Consider the following 23,145-nt stretch of genomic DNA (forward strand, 5'->3'; position numbering starts at 1 on the left):
AAAATGTTGTAAAATAGATTTTATTAACTCAAAAGCAGGCGTGTATAGCGAGATATGAAAAGAGAAAGAACCGTCGATTTTGTTGCGATGGGTAGGGATGAGATAAAATTAAGGAAGGAATGATGGCAAATTTTGGTGAACATTTTGAAGAGTGAAAGTGGAGCACAGAGAGACAAGACGACATTGTTGTACCTACAAATAAACCCAAACACTCTGAAATATACTTTTCAGTAATTAAGTATCCAACAAAACATCCTCAAACGACAAAACACAGAGGATCTCAACAGTGCGCGTTTGGTTTCTCATTGAATCTCTGAGAGAATCGCGTCAAAACAGAAGAAGACGTGGCTTTCAGATCAGAAGAAGATCACGTAGCAGCACATAATTGCCTGGTAACAAACCAATTTATGAATCTCCTTTCATCTCTTCCAATCAGCACGATGCCGTTAGTTTCATTCTTATACAATATGGAACTGCATTTCAGGTAACGTGATTAATTCTGATCCTGGATACACAGTACACATCGCCTAAGAAATTCACCGGAAATCAGCCAAGGTAAAATTTTAAAGCTTAAATCATATCTTTCTTCTTAATATTTTTAAAGAAGATGTTAAATCCTTTTATTTTTCATTTTAATTTTTATTTATAAATAAATTGATACAATCATGTTATTTGTATTAGTATTGTACTAATCACAATCTTCAATTTGTCCAATGTTAATTCTTGATTTGTTGAATGATTCATTAATATTTAATTTTATATACAATATACTATATATATAAAAGATGCTTTGAAAATTTCATATTTAAAAATAATCCATTCACAATATATATTTAAATATAAATCTCAGTTTCTAAATCCATTTTATAAAATTGAATTAGATTTAAAATTAATTTTTATGCATTAAAAATTTGAAAATAAAAATGTATTTAATTATTCTTAACCTAAACTATTAATTATTAATTCGTATGAAATTATTCAAACAATTATCATTGCTAAGTTAAAACTTTTTAAAATTATAGTTTATATTTAAAATAATGTATAGTTTTTGAGTCCATCTATATTAAAACAACAATAAATCATCATTTTGCATATATGCTGTGTATTTCTTTATTAGTTTTATGGATGAAAAAACACTTAACGAACTTACTATACTTTATATTTAAACCTAAATTCATATCTAACTTCTTAAAGTATTTTTATATTTATTTTTCTTTTGCTTAAGTATGTTTTGTGAGCTTTTCACCATTTTTTTATGAAAGGTGAAATTTATTGTCTAAGAAATAAAAAATGGGCCATTGAAGGTGTTAGAATGGGAGAGGTTGAGCAAGGTGGAAGCAATGTGGAATTCAGAGAATGTTGGAACAGAGCAAGAGGTTCACCATACATTATGCGCCTTGCTTTATCAGCAGGCATTGGAGGTCTTCTATTTGGCTATGACACAGGTAATTCCTTCATCAAAAAGCTTTACAATTTGCCTCAACAACTTCGTTTCTTTCTTTTCTTCTATAACATCACATCTTCACACGTGTAGGTGTCATCTCTGGAGCTCTGTTGTACATCCGAGACTACTTTGAAGAAGTTGACAAGAAAACATGGCTACAGGTGAATTCTGCGAAGAAGGAATGTACTGTCACCCTACATTTATAGATGATTGACTTAATGTTCTATTTTATTGCTGTTGCAGGAAACGATTGTAAGCATGGCTGTCGCAGGAGCCATTATTGGTGCTGCATTTGGAGGATGGATAAATGACAAATTTGGGAGAAAAAAGTCGATTATAGTATCTGATGTTTTGTTCTTTCTCGGTGCAATAGTTATGGCTTTTGCTCCATCTCCTTTGATCCTCATTATTGGGAGAATCTTAGTTGGTTTGGGTGTTGGTATGGCATCCATGACTGCACCTCTATACATCTCAGAAGCTTCTCCTCATAACATTAGAGGATCTCTAGTCTGTGTCAATGGTCTGCTTCTCACAGGAGGACAATTTCTGTCTTACCTTATCAATTTGGCATTCACCAAGGTATGCAAGAAACATATAGGAACTGAACTGAAGTGTAAAACTTATGGATAACGCGGTCAGATTAGAGGGTTGTTTTCTCTTTCTTCTTAATGGTCAATTTGATCCGTTTCAGGTACCAGGAACCTGGCGATGGATGCTTGGGGTGGCAGGAATTCCTGCTGTGCTTCAGTTTGTATTAATGTTGTCTCTCCCTGAGTCACCCAGATGGCTCTACCGTCAGGTATTGCAAATCTTCCTGCCAATCCAGATTGAAATTTTTGTGCATTAATTGTTTGTGAAATTGCTTACATGTGTTTATTGTTCAATAGCATAAACTCAGTGATTGGCATCCATTTGGTATTTCAGGGGAAAGAAGAGGAGGCAAGGAACATCCTGTTGAGAATCTATCGGCAAGAGGAAATTGAAGAAGAGATGAGATCAATGCAAGAGTCTGTTCAAGCTGAGAAGGAGGAACACTCGAATGGCCAAAAGAATTTGGCAAAAAGATTGAAGGATGCTTTTAGCAATGATGTAGTTCGAAGAGGTCTATATGCTGGCATCACTGTTCAAGTTGCTCAGCAGTTTGTGGGCATTAACACACTCATGTATTACAGTCCAACCATTGTTCAGTTCGCTGGAATTGCATCTAACTCAACAGCTCTTGCACTTTCTCTCATTACATCAGGTCTCAATACTGTTGGCACTGTCATGAGTATGGCATTCATTGATAGATATGGAAGGAGAAGACTTATGCTCATTTCCCTGGTTGGAATCATTGTTTGCCTCGTCGTTTCAAGTGCTGTCTTTTTCCAGTCAGCTAAACATGCCCCTGCAGTTAGTGACAAAGACACCCTCAGTTTTGGTGCCAACTCTACATGCCAGCCTTATATAAATGCTCCTAAATTCCCTTCCTGGAACTGCATGCAATGTTTGCGTGAAGACTGTGCCTTCTGTGCCAACAGCGACAACGAAGTAGGTTCTTCCAACTTCCTCTTATCACATGCTAAACACTGTTAGGCCACTCCCACAACTAATTACCTCACAACAAGACCCTCAACTTGCATGTTCTTGTACATCAGAAATTATTACAAAATTCGGGACAATTATGATCTAACAAATCAGAATATCTAATAATTTCTTCCCAAATGTGTATAAATTAAGCTGAACATTATGCAACCTTGTTTAACCAAAGCTGTGTCTGTCTGTATTTGTTGTACAGTATCATCCAGGTGCATGCCTGTCTGCAGAAAAGAGTGTAAGAGGAGAGTGCAGTGCAAAGAAAAGAGTATGGTTTTCTAAGGGATGTCCAAGCAAAATTGGAATCCTAGCTGTAGCAGTGCTGGGATTGTATATTCTAGCATACGCTCCAGGAATGGGAACAGTGCCTTGGGTTCTGAACTCAGAGATATACCCTTTGAGATACAGAGGTTTAGGTGGAGGTATAGCTGCAGTTTCCAACTGGTGTGCTAATCTCATTGTGAGTGAGTCATTCTTAAGCATGACTGAGACTCTTGGTGCAGCTGGCACATTCCTACTTTTTGCTGGGTTCTCCGTCATTGCATTGATAGCAATCTACGCATTAGTGCCTGAAACCAAAGGCCTTCAGTTTGAGGAGGTGGAGAAGTTGCTTCAAGAAGGCTTCAAACCCTTCCCGTTTAACAAGAAAAAGAAGGACATCAAAGAAAAAGTTGAAGATGAGTAGTTGCCAAGTCAGAGTAAGTTTTTTTGATGATATGGAGGACATCACTTTTATTGTCTGTTGAAGAAATAACTGGTGCTTCTCTTCTTGCCTCTTCAAATAATTAATGAAACGGCATTTAATTCATCTTGGAATTCTCTACAAGAGTGGGTAGCTTCACTTGGCAATTATGCTATTGCCTTTGTTACATGCCTCAGATTGTTTAACCAAATTTTCTTTGGGAGCCCCACAACCAAGGTCCCTGTAAAACTTTGTGAACGTAGTTCAATTAGGACTATTTTTGTAAGCCGCTTAGTTCTAACATTCATTGTTTCATTACATTCAGAATTAGGAAACTCAGAAATCATGTTTGAAAAACTAAATAGTGTTCTAAAGATTTTTTTCTTTGTCGGTTTGGTGAGTACATATTATCTCTCTTAATCTAATATGTTCTTAATTCAAATAATAATAATTTTTTTTTTACATTAATCACAATATTAATTTATACTAATCATAAAATCCTATATTTCTTAAAATTTAGAAACAAATAAACAATGTAACAAAAAAATTAACACCAGCCTTATTAATGAAAAAATTAATTGTTAAAATTTAATTAAAAAAATATAAATAAATAAATATTTAATTGACAAAAAATTTAATAAAACAACAATTAAGAATATTAATTTATGATAAACTTCAAATTTAATTGAATTTTAAATATTTTATTTATCTGACGTATTTTATGTTTTTATATTTATATATAATTAATATAAGGTTTAAATATCTCTTGACTTTTAATGAAAATTAAAATTAATTTCTTTTTGAAATTTTAATCCAATTTACTTTTTTTAATTTTAAAAACACATAAATTTATTTAACGTTTCAAATATATTTTATAATAAATTATTTATATTTTTTCAAATTTTTTTCTTGAATGTTAGTTAAAATTTCGATTGTTTATATTTATTACAATTTTTTTTAATATTAATTAAGAAATGTATTTAAAATTTCAATTAAACTTAATAAAATTTCGTTAAAATAATTAAATTTAAATTTTAAAAATAAGAAATTAGATGACTAATTTCAATTTTTACAATATAAAAAATCAAAAACATATTTAACTTTTAATATAAAAGACGACGTATTTTATGTTTTAATATTTTTCAAGAAAATAAATTTAAAATGTGATTTACAATTTATTGTAAATAAAATGGATATTAAAAGGTAATACATAAGAATGATTTATACCATTATGTTGCGTAAAAGACTTAGAAGATGATATTTTAGAAACCATAGTGATTTAAAAATGACACTCAATTGTTTTAATGTTAAAATATTTTAATATAATAGTTTTGTTACAAATTAATTTTATTATTTTAAAATATATTATATATCTAGAAACTACTTTTTTTTAAGAGTTTTCTGTCTTTTTTTTTAAATTTCTTCTTCTGTACACATGTGATTGAATAATTGAAACGGTAAAATTGAACCTTTTTCATTCCCTTAAGTCGTCACATCAATGCACGATTTCAGTTTAACTTATTTTAAAATTAGTTGTTACAGCTAAGAATAACTTTAGTTGAACTTAGTTTTTTACAAAAATCATCACATCCAATGACAAATTTAATTAAAATTATTTTCAAAAAAATTCTATACCCAATAACAATTTTAGTTAAAATTATTTTCAAAGAAATTACCATACCCAATTAAGTAACTTATTTTCAAAGAAGTTGTTGGTATCTATAACATTCGACTTAGCTTTAGAAAAAAACAACCTAACGTAATGACAACTTCACCTTAATAAAAAAATTAAAGACATGATTAAATAAAAATAATTTAACTAAAGTTGCATTTGACCCTACAACTTCATATTAATAAAGAAGTCATCTATCCTTTTCACGACTTGATTTTAGTCACAATTTATCGGAAATAAAATCGTACATACGAGGCACACTTTAGGTAATTTTTTAAAAAAGACACCCAAAAGCGAGATATAAAAGCAAATTAACCCATAAAAAAACTGAATAGCCTAGCATGGAAGAACTAAGAGAAAACAGTGGCCCTCACACCAAAACAACCTCACCTAACCTAATACAAAACCTACGGTTATGAGTGAACTAAAGACCGGAACACCGACAGCGGATTAATTCGAAACTGTTATCTGCTGTGACAGCTAATTGATGATTACTAATTTATTATAGGCGAGAAGAATGAAGATGATTTAAAAAAGGAAGAAAAAATTAAGATGGTATTTGAGGAAAAATGGTACCACAGGTATGAGTAGTCGTAGTCTGTGGGGTTGGCCTGCATGCTGAAGGTGGGACACTGATTTGCCATTCAGATGCTACTTCATACCACACCGCACATGAAAGCATGAAAATGGAGGACTTTACAACAAGGAGAAGCAGCTTCACGGGCCTACAACATCACATTACACACCGATCATCATCCTCCAAATCAACTTTATCTCATCCTAAATTCACATTATTTCACAACCACCAAACGTTTCTTTCTACATGGCTATTACGCACCAAGACATTAGCCACAATCTAAACACCCACTAAGCAACTTCAAAAACAAAAACATAAATGTAATGCCTTTCTTAATTTAATTTATCAAGACTAGTAGTGCCTTTACTCGAAGGATATATCTTATTCGTCACGTCATAAAGAAAAGGTGCAGTATGTACTTTTCTGGGTTTTGCCGGTCAGCATGCAAGACAAAAAAATCCACGCAATAACATGTCAATCTTATGAAGAGAACATAAAGTGTCTACTTTTTCATATTTGCAGGTAAGCAAGCATGAAATCAAGAAGTGTAAGCTACGCGAAAGTCATCCCGTTAAAAGTTATATCCCTGTTGGCCGGTGAAAGTGACTCACAAAGGGTATTCAGTGGAAACCGATGAAGGTGATTAATGGCCTATGGCCTGTACAATACATTTAAATGCGCCAGACTAACCAAATTTAAAGTTAAAACTCCATGTTCACCAAGATAAAATATGTACAAACTAACAAACACATTCCGAGTGGTAGCGTAACACAACCTCTGTATTTTCACTACAAAAGAGGTAAAAACACAAAAAAACTGAGCTAGCCTTTTCTACAAAACCTGAATTTTTCAAAACTTTGAAATCGAAAAAAGGCTAATCAACAGAAACTAAGACAACCTCTGGAAACTGGAAACATTACAGATTGGACACGGGAAAGCAAATTCACCAAAGCCTGGATTAAATCATCAAAGGGTGAGCCTATGCTGTGCTGGCTAGCTTCTAACTTAGATCCACACTGTACAAAGTTACAAACCAAAAAATATATATATATATATATATGTACAACAACCAGTTACATTATATAATTACCTTCCTATATATAAACTACTCTCTAGGGACTTGAACAGGATGCTTCATGTCTTGATTCTCTTAAATATCCAAGGAGTGTCTCAGCCTGCAAAACCAACAAGAAACTTCAATAAACAAAGTAATCAAACGAGAAAAATTACAGTCCCTGACGGGGCAAACAACAGAGGAAGAAGTTAATAAAAATTGTTTTGTCTTTAACCCAACACTATATATATCTAATGCTGGTGAAGTCTGCAAAATGCAAAATCCACACTATAAGCACCTAAAACCTTAAGCCCACACATAAAGGCGTCTATAAATAGAAAAAAAAAAATGCCTAGTAAGGCTAACAGTCCGTTTACTTTGTTTATGGATGAAAGGGTTGCATATGGACCTTGTATGCTACTTGCGGTTGACCTGTTTATCAGGGAGAACTGGAAGGATACATTGCAACATTTTCTGTGGATACATCACTTCCCGTATAGGGAACATAGAATAGCCACCAATTCACATACCCCTTATATAAATGTTTCAAATAAATCTATGTTTAGATAGAGGGTAATAAAATCATTTAACACACCACTTTAGTGGTTGATCAAACCAAACAAAAGAGGAGCGCTCACTTCTATCTAGCATTACACGATACCAAACAAAGGTAGTGATGACTACACACACCAGTATTCCATCCCCTCTACAATTTTCACCCCTTCCTTTTCCTTTTTTGACGCCAACAGCAGGAATCAAGAGTTGATACATGATTACTTCAACTCTTCTATTGAAATAGTATCCTTTACGATCATCACATTGTGTAAAAACAACTCTTCTCCTATAGACCGTTATTAATATGGGTTCTGAAACCAATAACTAACCATACTATAAAAAAATTGGAGAATTTTAGGGATGTTCTGGTATGTATATGCTTTCACAAGCAAATCTGTTCTTATCTTTATTCAGTTAAAACATCACAACAATTAAACATAACTGAGAAACAACAATACAAGGTGGGAGAGAAAGATATAGGAAGCAACAAACAAACATACCTTGTGCTTAGCTCGAACAGAGCCGTTCTGAGAAAGAGCAACGAGAGGAGGAATCCCGCCCTCTCTCACAAGCAAGCCTCTGTTATTAACACTGTGAGCACAGAGCTGAACAAGAGTCAGAACAGCGAACTCCTTCCCCTTCACCGACCCATCTTCGATCGCCTCCACAAGCGCAGCAATACCACCTTCTTCCACGATCGCCTCTTTTCCCTCCTCAATCCCCGCCAAGCTGTTTAGCACCACCATCGCCTTGTCCGCCATCCCGCTCCCTTCCTCCGCCACCAGCTCCACCAGCGGCTTCACTGCCCCCGCGCTCACCGCCCTCTCTTTGTTCTGCCGCACCGAGCAGAGCTTATACAGCGTCGTCAGTGCGTCCTTCTTCCCTCTGTGGGAGCCATTCAATAGCAGCGAAACCAGCGGCGGTATCGCCCCGCAAGCACCGATAGAGATCTTGTTCTCCTCCACCAACGCAAGACTCATCAGCGCGCAAGCCGCGTTCTGCTTCGAAGTCTCCGTCCCTGTTTTAAGAACGTAAATCAGCGACTTCACCGCACCAGCATTGGTTATCAGCGCCTTGTTCTCCTCCAGAAGAGACAGATTCAGCAACGCCGTGACCGCGTGCTCCTGCGTCCACGGATCGCTGCACCGGAGCAGCGGAACCAGAGCAGGCACCGCACCGGACTCGCCGATCAGAGCGCGGTTGTCCGCTCTGTTCTTCGCCAACAGCCTCAGCTTCGCCGCCGCCGATCGCTTCACCGCCACCGATGGAGAATGCAGCCCGTCGACGCAGATCTTCACCGTGGGCTGAAGATCCTCCGGCGAGATACTCTCGATTATCTCCGTGGAGAAAGTCTCCCGTTGGAGAAACCCTAGGCAAGGCTCGGGCTCAGGTTCGGGCTCGCGATCCCCGTCAACTGCAGGTTCGTAGGAGGAGACGGTGGCGAGCCTCTGGAGCTCTCCAGAGATGTCGCTGCTGCAAGCAGAGAAATCGCTCAAAGCTTGAGAGAGCTCGAGAAGTTGCTCCTCCGTAACGGAAGATTTAACTGACTTTGAGTTTCGCGAGGCGAGTTCCATGAGAGAATCGGTTAGGCTATCGGAGACGCACGTGGCGTGGTCGCGTCGGAATAATTTTGAGCGCACGGTTCGCATGGACTTGCCGATGGTTCTGTGAGCTTTGTCGGAAACGGAGGAATGATTATGAGTAGCTTGATCGGAAGTGGAATGCGAATCATTCTCCGCAGAAACCATTGTCGGTGGCAGAATGATAATTGATTGTGCTCTTCTTCTCAATACTCCAACTGATTTTCCTTCATTTCCTCACTGGGAAACTGTGCCAAATTGCATTAATCATATTTCAAAATAAGAAATTAAAAGCCTGGTTTTCGCTGTGCCTTCGTTTTATCCTATCCGTTGGTTCAGATTTGTGTTTCCACCCCAAGAACCACGTGCTGCTGTTTCCACATATCGCTTTCCGCACGCACATTATTCATCTATTATCGATAAATTAAATACTCTATTTTTTATTTAATACTATTTACGTCTAAAAACATCGGTCACTTTTCAGTAACTTTGTTTGTCAAAGTAGCGTTTATTGGTCGCACAGATCGAAAATGACCCTTCCACCCAAAGATATTTATCTTCTAAATTTATATTAATTTAAATGGAAACTCGATCATCGATTAAATTCATGTTAATTATTAACGAATAATTTATTTCAGAATGTAATTTTTAAATGATTTTATTATTATATGTTGATGTAAAAACATACAATATCCTAAACGAAAATACCAATACAACGCGAACCTGCTGCTGCCAGTGTCTCTGATAACCTTAGTCCTAACGTTAATCTTCAGTAATAAAAGCCTGTGGACACAAATATAAATTAATAACAATTTTTTTTTTTCTGTCAGAATAACACGCATGCATCACAGCTTATAGTGAATGTTGTCAAAATCGCAATATTTTAATTTATTGTTCAAAAATGATAGTTCAAGAACTTAAAAAAAAAAAAACAACATTAGTGTATATTATAAATCAATATATAGATGATATTAATTAAAGTATTAATATATTAGTGTATATTTTTTATTTGAATGGTTTTAACTAATAACTCCTCCTTTATTGTTTAGGTTTAAATCTCTTTTTGTCCCTGAGTTATAAGTAGATGTTCAGTTTAGTCTCCATTTTAAAAAATTAAAGTCTTTGATCTCTAAGTTATAAAAAATGTATCAAATGAGTTCTTTTTTAACTTGAAATACTGTTTTTGGTTGTTTCTTAACAACTGCTGCATCTTTAAATTGCTTTGATTTGTTTCTTAATAATAACAGCACTTTAGATTGCTCTTTGTATTTTGACCATTAACATCAAAAAAGAACTCATTTGATACATTTTTTATAAGTTAAGAATCAAAGGTACTTAGAAATCAAAGGTTTACATTACGGAGACTAAACTGAACATCCACTCATAACTTAGGGAAAAAAAAGGTTTAAACCATTGTTTTACCATATATTTTAGTTTCATTAAAAAAAATCCATACATAGTTCATTTAATTAAAAGATGTGTTAGAAAGAATGTAGGTTTGCATTAAGCATTAATTGATTAGTGGTGAGTGGCGTTAGTTTTAAAATGTGCTGAACAAAAGAATGCAGAAATATTAAATAGGATATGATGTTTCAGCTGGGTGCACTAATAGCTAACAGATTTTGTTTGGTCGGGTTAGGTGGGGGTTGTTATTTTTTATTATTAATAGTAGTAATATGTTGTATCAAAGTGGGTTGTTTTCTAGACAAAATTAATAATCATTGATCTTCATTTTTAATTTATATTAATCTTTATATTTAAAAGTCCCAAGCAGTGTTTTTTTTATGTTTTACTTTGTGTTAATTATTCATTGGTGTAAAACTGTCATAAAATGAAAAATTAAGAATTAAAACATAAAATAAGATAGACTTTTGGAAATTGTTTTGGCATAATATATACTAACATCACATAGAGTCTAGATTTAGTGGGTAAGAGAGATCTTAGAGAAATCTTATATAAAATCAATAACCTTATGAGTTGTACACAACCCTAACACCAATAATTATATATATATATATATATATATGGGTCTTCCTTTTTTTTCTTTTTTTTTGTCTTTTAAGATTTAGATTTTTCTCACGAAAGAATGAAAATAAAATTATGATTAGATGAGAAGCAAATTGAGTGTGCAAGATCATCTTTTCGATAAAGGGATAAGTTCGTTGTTGAACGGGATGTAAATATATATTTTTAATGACGTTTTCTTTAATTTGACAGAATAAATAAATAAATTCTTGTAACTTTTAAATGTAAGTTCAAACTAAAAAAAATAGTAAAAATTTAATTTAAAAGTAATGAAACATAATAAGCTATTAAATTTAATAATAGTATATCTATCCCACTCTTTTTATATGACAAAAGTAACAAAAGGAAAGCCCAAGACCCTTGTGGATATACGGGTTTTTCTTCCTGCGGCCCATGATTACTAATTGCACCTTCATGTTAACGGAAAAAAATAAAATATCCTCCATCAGTTAGACCATATTTATTTAAATCACGCAATTATATGTAATTTTTTTCTAATTATTAATATACTGTGAATAACTTTTCAATTTATTTTAATGTTACTCGCAATTTCTTTTAACTCTAATTAAAAAATAGCAGCCATAGTATTATAAAGAACTAAAAAAGCTCTCGATCCAGTACTATGGTACTACTGTCCCGGCCTACAAACCTACATCACAAGTATTAAATTTATAAAAAAAATAATATTTTAATATTATTTACGTGATATTTTATAATTGATTTAGAATTATTTTATAATTAATAATAATTATTAATATCAACTAATCACACGTAAATAATAGATAATATTAAAATATTATTAAAAATTGTTTTTATCAACGTATTATTATCCTAATTTTTATGTTAAAAATTACAACTTTTTTGTTTGACTGAGTTATTTACGTGCAATGCATTGAAATAATTTATTAAAATAAGCAAACCACGTCATCCTTAAAAGGAAATTAATATTCAATAGTCTATTAAGTATATTTTAAATGTATAAAAATAAAACACCGTAAATTATATACTCAACAAATATAATCATTAGAAAAATCACACCATTAAAGCCAAAGTCGGTATAAGTGGAAATTTTAAATTAATTTATGGGAAATAGAAAAAGAAAAAAAAACACATTAAAAAATGATGAAAACATGAAAATGAACTACAAATACAAAAATGTTAAGGTTGATACAAAAATAAGATATTCTTACTCGTTTGAAATGCTCGTAACGACTACATTTAAAATCAATAATGAAACCACTTTTAGTTATATGAAGATATGTTGACCAATTGTTGCATATTTGGTGTTATTTTATTTCATTAGTGGCATGCGTTGTGTAAAAATAAAAAACTAATTCGTATAGTTGGGATAGAAATGAAAAAAAAAATATAAATTAATGATTAATATATTCTTTATTTTATAGAGTTGTTGATAAAATTTGTTAAAATATATTTAAAATGTGTGAAAACCGTACACCACAAACGACTTCCTCATACATATATAATATATATACAGTGAGGAATATTAGAAAAACGACAGCGTCAAGACGAGTGCCAAAAACGACAAGGTCAACCCAGTTTGACTGAGTTTTGATACCAATTTAAATTGGATAATGATCACTGACTCGCTCACTCTTGCCAAAACATCAAATTCAATTTGTTTTTAAAAATTGTTTTGGAAGGTAAAAATAAAAAAGAATATTTAAATTATGCTTTATCTCAATTTTAGATATGATAAAAATATACGTAATTATAATTATTTAATTTCAATTGCTTCTCCGACTCATTCTTAGAACTGGCTTTTTGGTAATGATGATTTCACTTTTGAAAAATGCAAATTAATTATTTGAATTCAGACTTCAAACTTAAGCAAAGGGAATAATGATCCTACTTTTCAACAAAATAATCATATTACATTGCTCATTTTAAACATTAATAAAACTAATAATATTATCATACCACATTTAAATAATATTTCAGTGCTTTGGCATCTGCACATTTAAATAACCCAATTCCCAATTCCTCACGTAACTAACAATACATCACCTAAAAAATCATTAAATGTATATTTCAAAACTCAAAATAATGATTAAGATATTTACCTAACCAGTATTTTATTTTATATATAAAACTAATGTTTCCCCCTCAATGAAAATATTTATCATTATAAATTTTAATTTTTTAAATAAATATTTGTTTTGTACGTACTTTTGTTATATATGTTTATTAGGCTAGTTAAAGCACTAATTAATAATTAATAAAATGGTATGCTTTCTCCTTTTCATGAGTTAATGCATAATATTTTTTAGTTTAATTTTCAGGCGGTGAAAAGATTCGTACACTATAAATCAACTAAACTTTATTTAGAAAATTATAATATACAGTCGAATTACTCGATGTAGAATAATGAGTTTTACTTATTTTTTTAATTTTTCAATTACTTGTTAATTTTCACAGGTGAACCTTTCTCCATTGCTTTCCTTCTCAACTAAGTGGAGTTAATATGTATTTATTGAACAGTAGTAGCAATCATCTACTTTATATTTATGCTATTCATTTTTTTTTCTTTTTTCGGTACTGTGATGTATCAACTTGTAGGGTGCTTTGACAATCATATCCGAGAAAGACCCTTAAAAAGAATTAGGTCTCAGCATTTTGATGTACTGTTTTCACGTCAAACAGACAAAATCCTTAAAAGTTTTCCAAAGTTTAATCAAGAGTTGACTATAAGAACTAAAATTATTTGAAAAATTTCAAGGTATAAAAAAAAATCATGATATTTTGATAACTTTTTTAACAACTTTTTGACAATAGGATACTTGTCATCATTTTATTGGTCTATTTTAATTTATGTTTAAAAAAATCTTTAAAACGAATCAATCACAAACTATCATGTATGCGTTGTTAAAAAATTGTCAACAAAAAAGATGTTAAAAGAAATTTTTTCTAAAAAACTTTTTGAAGACTGTATAGTATGATTGTTCGATTAGCCATGAATAGAATAGTGAATAAGTCTTTTGATCTCACATAAAACAAGAGGTGGACAAAGTTAGTGTTAAGAATAAATTACATTATCCTTAAATGTGATGATTACTATTTGGGTTAAGTCAACACTAATCAAAAAATGATCACAAGAAAAAATTTCTTTAACAATTCATTTTTAACAACTTGATAATCCATTCGTGATAGTTTGTGATTGGTACGTTTCAAATATCTTTTTAAAATAAATTTAAACAAACCAATAAAATGATGATACATACCTCTCATTTGTCATTAAAAAATTGTTCAAAAAAAGTTGTTAAAATGAAAGATTGCAAAATATATAAATAGAAATTTGATATAGAAGTAGATGATTATTTTTATTACACATTTATTATTAAAATATTAGGATAAACGGACTTTAGGGAGTGTTTTATGCATATAACATCAGGGAAAAAATAAAAAACTAAACATTGATCTTTTTGTAAAAATATATTTGAAATCGATTTCATAAACATTTTCATAATTTAAAAAAGAAAAATAATATTTTAACACCATTTTTTGACACACTGTACACGTGTCAAAATGTGATTAGACGATTTTAAATTAAAAAAACAAACTTTGGTTTTTCTCTTCCAAATATACCCCTGTCTTAATTTTTTAATTTGAAATCGTTCAATCACATTTTGACAAGTGTACAGTGTCAAAATGGTGTCAAAAAATGGTGTTAAAATATCATTTTCCTTTAAAAAAATGAATTAAGGAAAATAAAAGGTAGATAAATGCTGAGGTTGAGAATATATGGAGTCACGTCGTGCAACTACTCTCCCACGTTGGGCTGAGAAGACTGGTCACCTTGGACATGCAGGCTCCACTGATGATGGAGCTTCTTAAATTAGTGTATGAACTCCAAATTCATCATCAGAAAACGATAGCTGCTGAGCTAAACCTTGCTTTGGCAACCAGCTGAAGCGTTCTTGGTGGAAAAAATCAAATCCTAACGAGGAAAAAGGAAGCTTCCCAAGGGATACATATGATTGCTGTGGAAGGAAGGTTTCTTCATTTATTTATCACCTGTTTAATTCGTCAATAACTTCAACGTCATTTTTTTAATTTCTACCTTCCGTCCGTCCCAGTTGTAGATTCTCTTCCACATCAAACAACTCAACTGCCCAAACCCACCAACTCTTATCTTATAAATAAACTAACCCCTCCTTTTCCATCTCTCTCAATCCCATCGTCTCCACTACCTGCTCCACCTGAAACCTCTTGTTTACATCACAAGAAACAATTTTGTTAAGGTAGATTAATTACAGACCAGACATGTTCATGGGCAACATGTTGAGGATGGTGTTGGCTTTCTGTGTTTTCAGCAGCGTGGTTGTGACATCCTCGGCTCAGACGTGTAGAAACCAAACATTCTCTAACAGGTTGTTCACCACATGTCGTGATCTTCCACAGTTGACAGCTTACCTGCACTGGACATACGACCAGGGGAGTGGGAAGTTGGATATAGCATTCGTGCACGCGGGAATCACCTCAACAAACAGGTGGGTGGCGTGGGCCATCAATCCCAGGAACACTCTGGACCCGGCCATGATTGGAGCTCAGGCACTGGTGGCCATTCCTCAGTCGTCGAATGGAGGGCCAAGGGTATATACCTCATCCATAACGAGCACCAGCACGCAGTTGGAAGAGAGTGAAATCAGTTATCCGGTGTCGGGGTTGAGTGTCACCTACGAGAACAACGAGGTAACAATTTTCGCCACTCTCACACTTTCCAACGACACCACCTCCTTGGTCCACGTCTGGCAAGATGGAACTCTCTCTGGCACCACCCCTCAAGAGCATAGCCACGAGACTTCCCACCAAAACTCCAAGGAAACGTTGAATCTTCTTTCCGGTTCCTCCACTCAGGTGACGGGGAATTCACGCCAGAGAAGAAGAAACGTAAGCACCAAGGACCAATCTTTGCTTAATGTTTTCGTCATATCGTACATATCAATTTTCTGTTTTTTAATTTTATTTCGGTAGAGGGTATATTGGAAAGTGTTTGTCTGGTGAATGTGTCAATTCTGTTTTCTGAAATTTTGTTTTGGAGCATTTGAACGCAAAACTTGAAGAAAACAGAGAAGGATGATTAAACATCTCTCAATTGTGTTGTTTTCTTAAATAATTTTGAAATCATAATAGATTTTGGATAAGAAAATAATTGTATAGAATTGATTTTTAAGACAAAAGAATGAGAGGGAATCAAATAGGAGATGGATTGAGTGTGGAGATTGTTAATTTCAGACCCATGGAGTGCTAAATGCGGTTAGCTGGGGCATACTGATGCCAACGGGTGCCATAATCGCAAGGTACTTGAAGGTGTTCAAATCTGCTGACCCTGCTTGGTTTTATCTTCACATCACTTGCCAAGCCTCTGCCTACATAGTTGGTATTTCCGGATTCGGAACCGGTCTCAAACTCGGCAGTGACTCCGAGGGTGTCGAATACGACACTCACAGAGCGATTGCTATTGTCCTCGTTTGCTTAGGAACCCTTCAGGTACGAGGTTTTCCTGTTATGACACCATATACAATATATATATATGCTTAAGTGATGTCCTTTGATGGTACTGATCGGATGCAGGTGTTTGCGTTGTTCTTGAGGCCCAACAAGGACCATAAATTCAGAGTGTACTGGAATGCCTACCACTACTTGGTGGGATACGCCACCATATCCCTCAGCATCGCCAACGTTTTCAAAGGGTTCGACACCTTGGAGAATTACGTAGGGGATCGCTACAATGACTGGAAGCATGCGTACATTGGCATTATTGGAGCATTGGGTGGCATTGCTGTGTTTTTGGAAGTTATCACATGGATCATAGTGTTGAAGAGGAGAAAGTCAGAGAACAAGTTGCCACACGGAGAAAATGGTGTTAACGGGTATGGTTCTAGGCCATAGCAGGCGTAGGATATAGATATGACGTGTATGTAGCCAGATAGATGTTGGTTTCTTTTGTTATTTCTTCTATTGGTGTGTTATTATGTGGTTGGACTCCTCTGTATAATGTTGAGGGTATCTGGGGAGTGCTCCAGCTGCTTAGACTATCAGTTTTGAGGTAATTCTTTCATAGGAAAGTAACTTACTTTCAGGTTCTTGTTTTATTTATATTGTTACTGCAGGGTATACGTTGTATTGGTTTCTGTTACTTCATATCTGTATTTATGATTAATGATTAATTACTTCTTAACATTGTCTTACTCATTCTACATATCTTGAGTTTCAAATAACACTTTGCTTTCCGCGGCAGCAACCTTTTTCTTTCTTGGCCTCGTGGCGACCAAAAAGAAGGATATCTGACAGTATCATTCGTTACATTCTAATATTATTAAAAACAATTTTAAAATAATTTAAATAAAAAATAAGTAAAAATGGAAGTCGCACTTTTAGACATCCTAATTCAAACATCTTTCTTTTCATATTTGTGTGAGAATATCACATTTACAAACTTTTCTTGGGAATGGAAATGTAGAAGAATATGCTAAAAACGAGTTATATGAATCAATCATAATTAAGAATAGTTTTTGAAACATGAAAGAACATTTCCATTCTTGAAATGAACTTTTAATATACATATATATCATAGGAACCGAGGCTATAATTTGATTCCTTCAAACTCAATAAATTGATAAAAGATTCAGAAATTCAACTGAATAAAATAACGAGAAATGACCGAAGCGAAAAATATAAAGCTCTTTCTGATTGAAACAACTCATCTGATTTAATATTATTAAAAGTTGGTTAAGCTTCAATTATAGTTGTAAGTAGCAGCATACAGCTCAGATTCCTAGAATACATTGCATTTAGGGGCACAAACACAATCATTGACTCGACCTGAATTAGAATAGACTTGGTCAGACTAAAGGAAAGCATTGGGTTCTCCAATTCCTCCTCACCATCCACCGAGAATACTGGATTTTTATAATTCTCTGTTCTGCTATCGACACAAGACTAGACCAATCATTTTATATATTATATACAGTCACAATCACAGTTGTTCAAACACGGTCCAGCCGGAACCAGAGATACGTATGCCAATTTACTTTATAATAGGACATAACTTACCACTTGCAATTTTCTCATATTTCTGTCAATTTTTATTATTTTCATCATTATACCAACTACCTAAAATATACCAACTACAAAAAAGACTCAGCCATCTAATAATTAAACAAACTGAAATTCAAAAGGAATTAAAATGAGATGAAACATGATATAGTCAAGTTGAAAGTTTCTTGGGATCGGCACAGGCAATCAGATGGCATTATTCTAAACTAAGTTGCATGGCTAAACTATCTGAGATTTTTGAACTAGAGAATAGAATACTAAAATTTTGGTAAAGTCATACAAGAATTAGAAAAATAATTGAAGTCACGCGCATCCACACTACAAAGCATTTTAACCCAAGGGAAAAACGAATTAACATGAGACTGACTAAATTTCTCCTGGTCTCGCTGATTAATTACAGGTTTCTCACAGGTTTTGGCGCACAACATCAACAAAAGCATGCTTCAAGAAAGGGTTGGAAGCTGCTACTCGCTGAGATGTGATGTCAAAATCAGCCCCAGACCTGAAGCAAATGACCCATCAGATATTGACACAAGTTTGTGCTTCATAGTTCTGAATGAATAGAAAGGACTTCCCATATTGCGTGTACATCCAACTACAACTACATAAATGCCCACAAGATAAAGATTCACCCAAGTAATTAAATAGCCTACCTATCTAACAGTGCAACCAGTCTAGTAGAGCAGCATGACATATAGCAAAAAACCCAAGTCCCGTAATCACTAGAAAGAATATCAAAATCCAGTATATAAACCTCAACTTATAAACCAATTTTGGTGGATTGAGTCAGACCTAAGCCACTTTCTAATATGATAACAATGTCCATCTTAGATTTTAAATGATCATTAAGTAATGTAAAAATACAACATATATAAGTAAGACAATCCTTACCTTAAAGTTAGTGTTGAGTTTGGCTTAAACCATTTTTTTAATATAACATGTTATATTGTTAAGAACAAGGCATCACATTAAAGACACTTACGGATCAAATAAAACACCTCCAGCTTCTCTAACAATGACAGCACCGCCTGCCACATCCCTAATAAGAAGGAAGAGATTGTTAATCTAGGAACATATCACATTATCACAAATCCCAGTTATGAGGGATGTTAACATTCCTACCAAGGACCTCCAAAGCCAAGTTCAAAGCATACATCCAGCCTTCCACATGCAATTCCGCATAGGTTTAAAGCACAGGAGCCAGTCATTCGGAGTGATCTCACCTAATCAGAATAAAGGCATGGTTATTATGATGCAATAATATCAAGCTTTAATCCGATGGATTCCAATAGGAAGAACACCTAATTTACCTTGAAAAGCAAGCTATTAATCCTATTTGTACAGGCATCTACCGTTAAATTGTCACGTTTTGTTCCAACCTGAGCTTTCAGAAATAAAAAAGAACTTAATGAGTTTCAAATCTATCTTGATTTGAAACATTTACAGTGAAACTGACACACGTTTGAGTCATCCCCTTTCACCTTAGTATTGCCAAAATATGATAACTTTCATACTCAAGGACTGGAATTGCATGCAATTAAATAAAAATGTGTATGGACAAAAGGTGCAAGTCACTAGGGATAGAACTCTTTTTGCACAATAGGTGGCAAAAATTTAAGGCATCATGAAAACTACCTGTAACCCGCCAGGTTACTAGGCCGACCCTTGTGGGTTACCTGGAATACAATTTAAAGCAAAACTAGCAATGACATTGACATCTCAATCTGCTAAATGATCACATTTGCAATTAGTACAATCTAACTCCCAACAAGACATTTTAATTCCTATGTTACTTTCTTCATCGTGTCACAGTGATTGCCTAAATAAATGGAAATGTTTAGATTTTGTACCTTCTAGGTTTGCGCAAGCTCAGAAATAGACAGGCTTTGAAATGTATACACGAAGCGTGCATTTATAATTCAAAGTACTTGAGCGGAAAGTAGCAATCCAAACAAAATCAGAGCACACATATAAAAGGTCGAGGAGCATACAACATTATAAATCCAAAATGATCAGGTTACAAATCTATTTGGAAAATAAAAGGAGAGTATCATGATTTATATAGATCCTCTAACACTGCTCATGACGTCGATGCAAGGTATTGAAAAGAGAATACAAATGTGTGGAAAAAGATTGACATGTAATGGCACACACAAACTCATACATGCATGCTCCCTAGGTACTTAGACCAAATAACAGACAGAATGTAGTCTGCAGTTTTTATTTACCAAAAGAACTGTAGGGCTATTGCCATTGATATGCTGGAGCAAATGACTATCCTAACAGAAAGTCTCGCTAATGCCCAATATGGGTAGCGAGTTGAACAGAACACATATCATTGGTCCATAGAAGAAGGATAAATGAACTTTCACACAATCAACTCTAACAAACTTGAAATACCTCCGTGGCAAGAAGAGCGCTTATTAGTTCAGTCTGTGATGATACTGAAAAATTCAAGGCAATATCCATGAGGTAACTATAGTCAATTAACAATAACAATCAAAAGACAGAGATCAGAAGATCCACCTTTTATAGGGTTCCCGTTCAGAAAAGCACCTTTACCATGGATTCCAGTGAACAGCTACATGTACCATCATAAAACTTCAGTTTTCATACCAAGGAAGGGGGGAAAGCAAATAAGAACTCTTAAAAAGTGTAGATTTTAGACCTAATTCAACCTCTCACAAAATCAACTTACAAGTACGATTTGCTCATATTTATATACTATAATTTAGTTATATCTTTGGTCGATATAAATTTCCGACAAAAACAGTTACCCTATCCGCACCAATACCAACATTACTAATAGAAAGAAAGTTATCGATTTTAGGTCCTAAATTAATTACTTCAACGTCACTAGTCCTCAACAAATCATTGCAAATACGTTAAAGTCATTGATATACTATTTATAAAACATGAGAACATATTGATTGAAAGCTTTGGCCAACAATCTGAATTTGCATGATAACCAAAAATAAAAACAATACATGTATCATAACGGGAATGGATTCCCTCATGTTAAACCTTCACATGAGTATCTTATTTAAAAATTTTGGGTCTATCTTTCTCTTTAAGTGTACATAAATTTTAATATGATTCTACCTGTTTAATCTCCAAGAAGAGAAAGGTTCGTTTACTTATAACAACGTTTACCATTGAATAGTACATATGTTTCAAACGTAGGAAATTTGGAATGGCGTTGTGGTCAGACAGTGGTGCCAAAGAAAGGTTCTAACCTCATTAATGATAGGATTGTAAACAACACCAACTGTAGGAATTTTTCGAATTGTAAGACCGATGGATACACAAACAAAAGGGAACCTAAAAAAGCAGAACTATAATCAGTCCATATGGAAAAACCAATGTATCAGTTAAAACATCAGAGCAATATTTACCCATGAACAAAATTAGTAGTTCCATCGAGAGGATCAACTATCCACGTGGGTTCGTCAGTCAGTTCGGCATTTCCACCGGCAGCTGTGGTTTCTTCCCCGATGAACTAAACATAAAAAACAACTTAAAATGACGTCAAGAAAATATTCCGTGCAAGGCCAACTCAAATATGATTGTGTGTATAGTTGAGGGAGAGATGAATGAACCTTGTGAGAGGGGTAAAGTTGCTTGAGATGATTAAATATGAGATCTTCACATGCTTTATCAGTTTCAGTGACCAAATCAACCTAATAAAAGTAAAAATAATTATTATTGTAACTTCGATCGTCTACTTACAGTGCAAATGTCCAAATTAGAAATGAAGGCAAGGCAGAAACCTGTCCTTTGTGATGCACGTTCTTGGTCTGATAGAAACCTTTCCGAATAATCTGCAATGAAGATCGTATTTGACGATCGAAAGTGATGAAACTAAATAGACATAAACAGAGAGAGATTTGAGCGGGGAACGACCTCACCAGCCTTGTGAGCAGCGTCAACCGCAGATGCGAGAAATTGGGAGAGCGAATCTGTGTTTGCAATGAAAATCAAAAGATTGCAATATCATATAACATTCGCAGTTATTAAAATGATTCGGAATCTTACCACTGTCACCCATTTTGTTCCTCCGCAAATCAGAGTGAGAACTTCAACCGCACACTGTTCTCACTCTGAATCAGAAGCCCATGTATATAACATTTTCAGTTCGATTTCCCATTTTCTCCTCTTTCCAATTTTACTTTGTTTATAAAAACTCAAATTTGGCGCTAAATTATTGGAAAATGATTTTTTAACAATTTTTTTATATTGTAGTTGGTCTGTTCTAAATATATAAATTAATAAAATCGTTTATTATCAAAAAGTTATTAAGAGCTTCCAAATTATATTATTTTTTCCTAAACACTTTATTAGCATTAATTTGCCTCTCAATTTCTCATGTTTTATTATTTTCCTCAAAGGTGTTTATGAATTTGTTCCGTTTTCTCTTGTCTATTCTCGATTTTTGTCCTGGTGCCGTGAATGAGAGAAAAGAAAATATGGAAAGCATTCGGCTCTTGTTTCTCTCACGAACCTTCTTTCCCTGTCTCTCACCCACAAATGATGAAGCAATTCCGTATTTTATTTTTGTCGTATAATTTACTATTTTTTTATCGATGATGTTAATTATTGATATTTATTAATAAAAAAAGTTAAATTTAATTAATTTTATAACTAATATTTTTCTCACTTTTCTTTTAACTTTATCATTAAACCAAGCTTGTATAATATTATGATTAAATCTATATTAATGATTTTTGGAATGCAAACAAAGTCTCATATTGAGTATAAAAAGGTCAAGGGTTTATATACACATAGATACTTCCAATGGTGAGAAGCTTTTAGGAGTGGTATCAAAAACAAATCCGTGAGAACTTAGTTATGTGTGGAGATCTATGTGTGTGTCGAACATCCTCCCTAACAATGATAAGCTAGCT

The 23,145-nt window shown here is 33.7% G+C and overlaps 4 protein-coding genes across 6 annotated transcripts; 2 read left to right on the forward strand and 2 right to left on the reverse strand.

The window, feature by feature from the left end:
• Positions 1 to 45: 45 nt before the first annotated feature.
• On the forward strand, positions 46 to 3,941 carry LOC106766562 (inositol transporter 4). 2 transcript variants are annotated; one of them, XM_022784138.1, is made up of 8 exons: positions 46 to 392; positions 485 to 555; positions 1,305 to 1,445; positions 1,535 to 1,605; positions 1,688 to 2,023; positions 2,136 to 2,243; positions 2,369 to 2,974; positions 3,222 to 3,941. In XM_022784138.1, exons 3-8 carry the CDS (start codon positions 1,313 to 1,315, stop codon positions 3,702 to 3,704), a joined length of 1,737 nt encoding a protein of 578 aa, XP_022639859.1. In that variant the 5' UTR covers positions 46 to 392; positions 485 to 555; positions 1,305 to 1,312; the 3' UTR covers positions 3,705 to 3,941. The 2 variants fall into 2 exon arrangements, with proteins under 2 accessions (XP_022639859.1, XP_014506769.1); XM_014651283.2 differs by lacking the exons at positions 46 to 392; positions 485 to 555 and having other exon boundaries at positions 1,261 to 1,445.
• On the reverse strand, positions 1,344 to 9,439 carry LOC106769567 (U-box domain-containing protein 4). 2 transcript variants are annotated; one of them, XR_002668880.1, is made up of 4 exons: positions 8,060 to 9,439; positions 7,041 to 7,125; positions 5,950 to 6,098; positions 1,344 to 1,612 (listed from the first exon to the last, which is right to left on the reverse strand). XR_002668880.1 is itself a non-coding variant. In XM_014655236.2 (3 exons), the coding sequence occupies exons 1-2, from the start codon at positions 9,305 to 9,307 to the stop codon at positions 7,063 to 7,065; spliced, it is 1,311 nt and encodes a 436-aa protein (XP_014510722.1). In that variant the 5' UTR covers positions 9,308 to 9,439; the 3' UTR covers positions 5,574 to 6,098; positions 7,041 to 7,062. The 2 variants fall into 2 exon arrangements, 1 of the variants encoding a protein (XP_014510722.1); XM_014655236.2 differs by lacking the exon at positions 1,344 to 1,612 and having other exon boundaries at positions 5,574 to 6,098.
• Positions 9,440 to 14,957: 5,518 nt separating this feature from the next.
• LOC106765705 (cytochrome b561 and DOMON domain-containing protein At5g47530) lies at positions 14,958 to 17,363 on the forward strand. Its single transcript, XM_014650409.2, has 3 exons — positions 14,958 to 16,072; positions 16,418 to 16,672; positions 16,757 to 17,363. Exons 1-3 carry the CDS (start codon positions 15,446 to 15,448, stop codon positions 17,072 to 17,074), a joined length of 1,200 nt encoding a protein of 399 aa, XP_014505895.1. The 5' UTR covers positions 14,958 to 15,445; the 3' UTR covers positions 17,075 to 17,363.
• A 1,107-nt stretch (positions 17,364 to 18,470) lies between these two features.
• LOC106766982 (inositol-phosphate phosphatase) lies at positions 18,471 to 22,405 on the reverse strand. The gene is made up of 12 exons (XM_014651786.2): positions 22,277 to 22,405; positions 22,145 to 22,200; positions 22,012 to 22,062; positions 21,841 to 21,921; positions 21,637 to 21,740; positions 21,478 to 21,562; positions 20,768 to 20,822; positions 20,642 to 20,685; positions 19,552 to 19,620; positions 19,364 to 19,464; positions 19,224 to 19,280; positions 18,471 to 18,743 (listed from the first exon to the last, which is right to left on the reverse strand). Exons 1-12 carry the CDS (start codon positions 22,287 to 22,289, stop codon positions 18,647 to 18,649), a joined length of 813 nt encoding a protein of 270 aa, XP_014507272.1. The 5' UTR covers positions 22,290 to 22,405; the 3' UTR covers positions 18,471 to 18,646.
• Between the last annotated feature and the right edge of the window lie 740 nt (positions 22,406 to 23,145).

This window comes from Vigna radiata, chromosome 7, assembly GCF_000741045.1.
Source record: "Vigna radiata var. radiata cultivar VC1973A chromosome 7, Vradiata_ver6, whole genome shotgun sequence".
Lineage (NCBI taxonomy): Eukaryota > Viridiplantae > Streptophyta > Magnoliopsida > Fabales > Fabaceae > Vigna > Vigna radiata.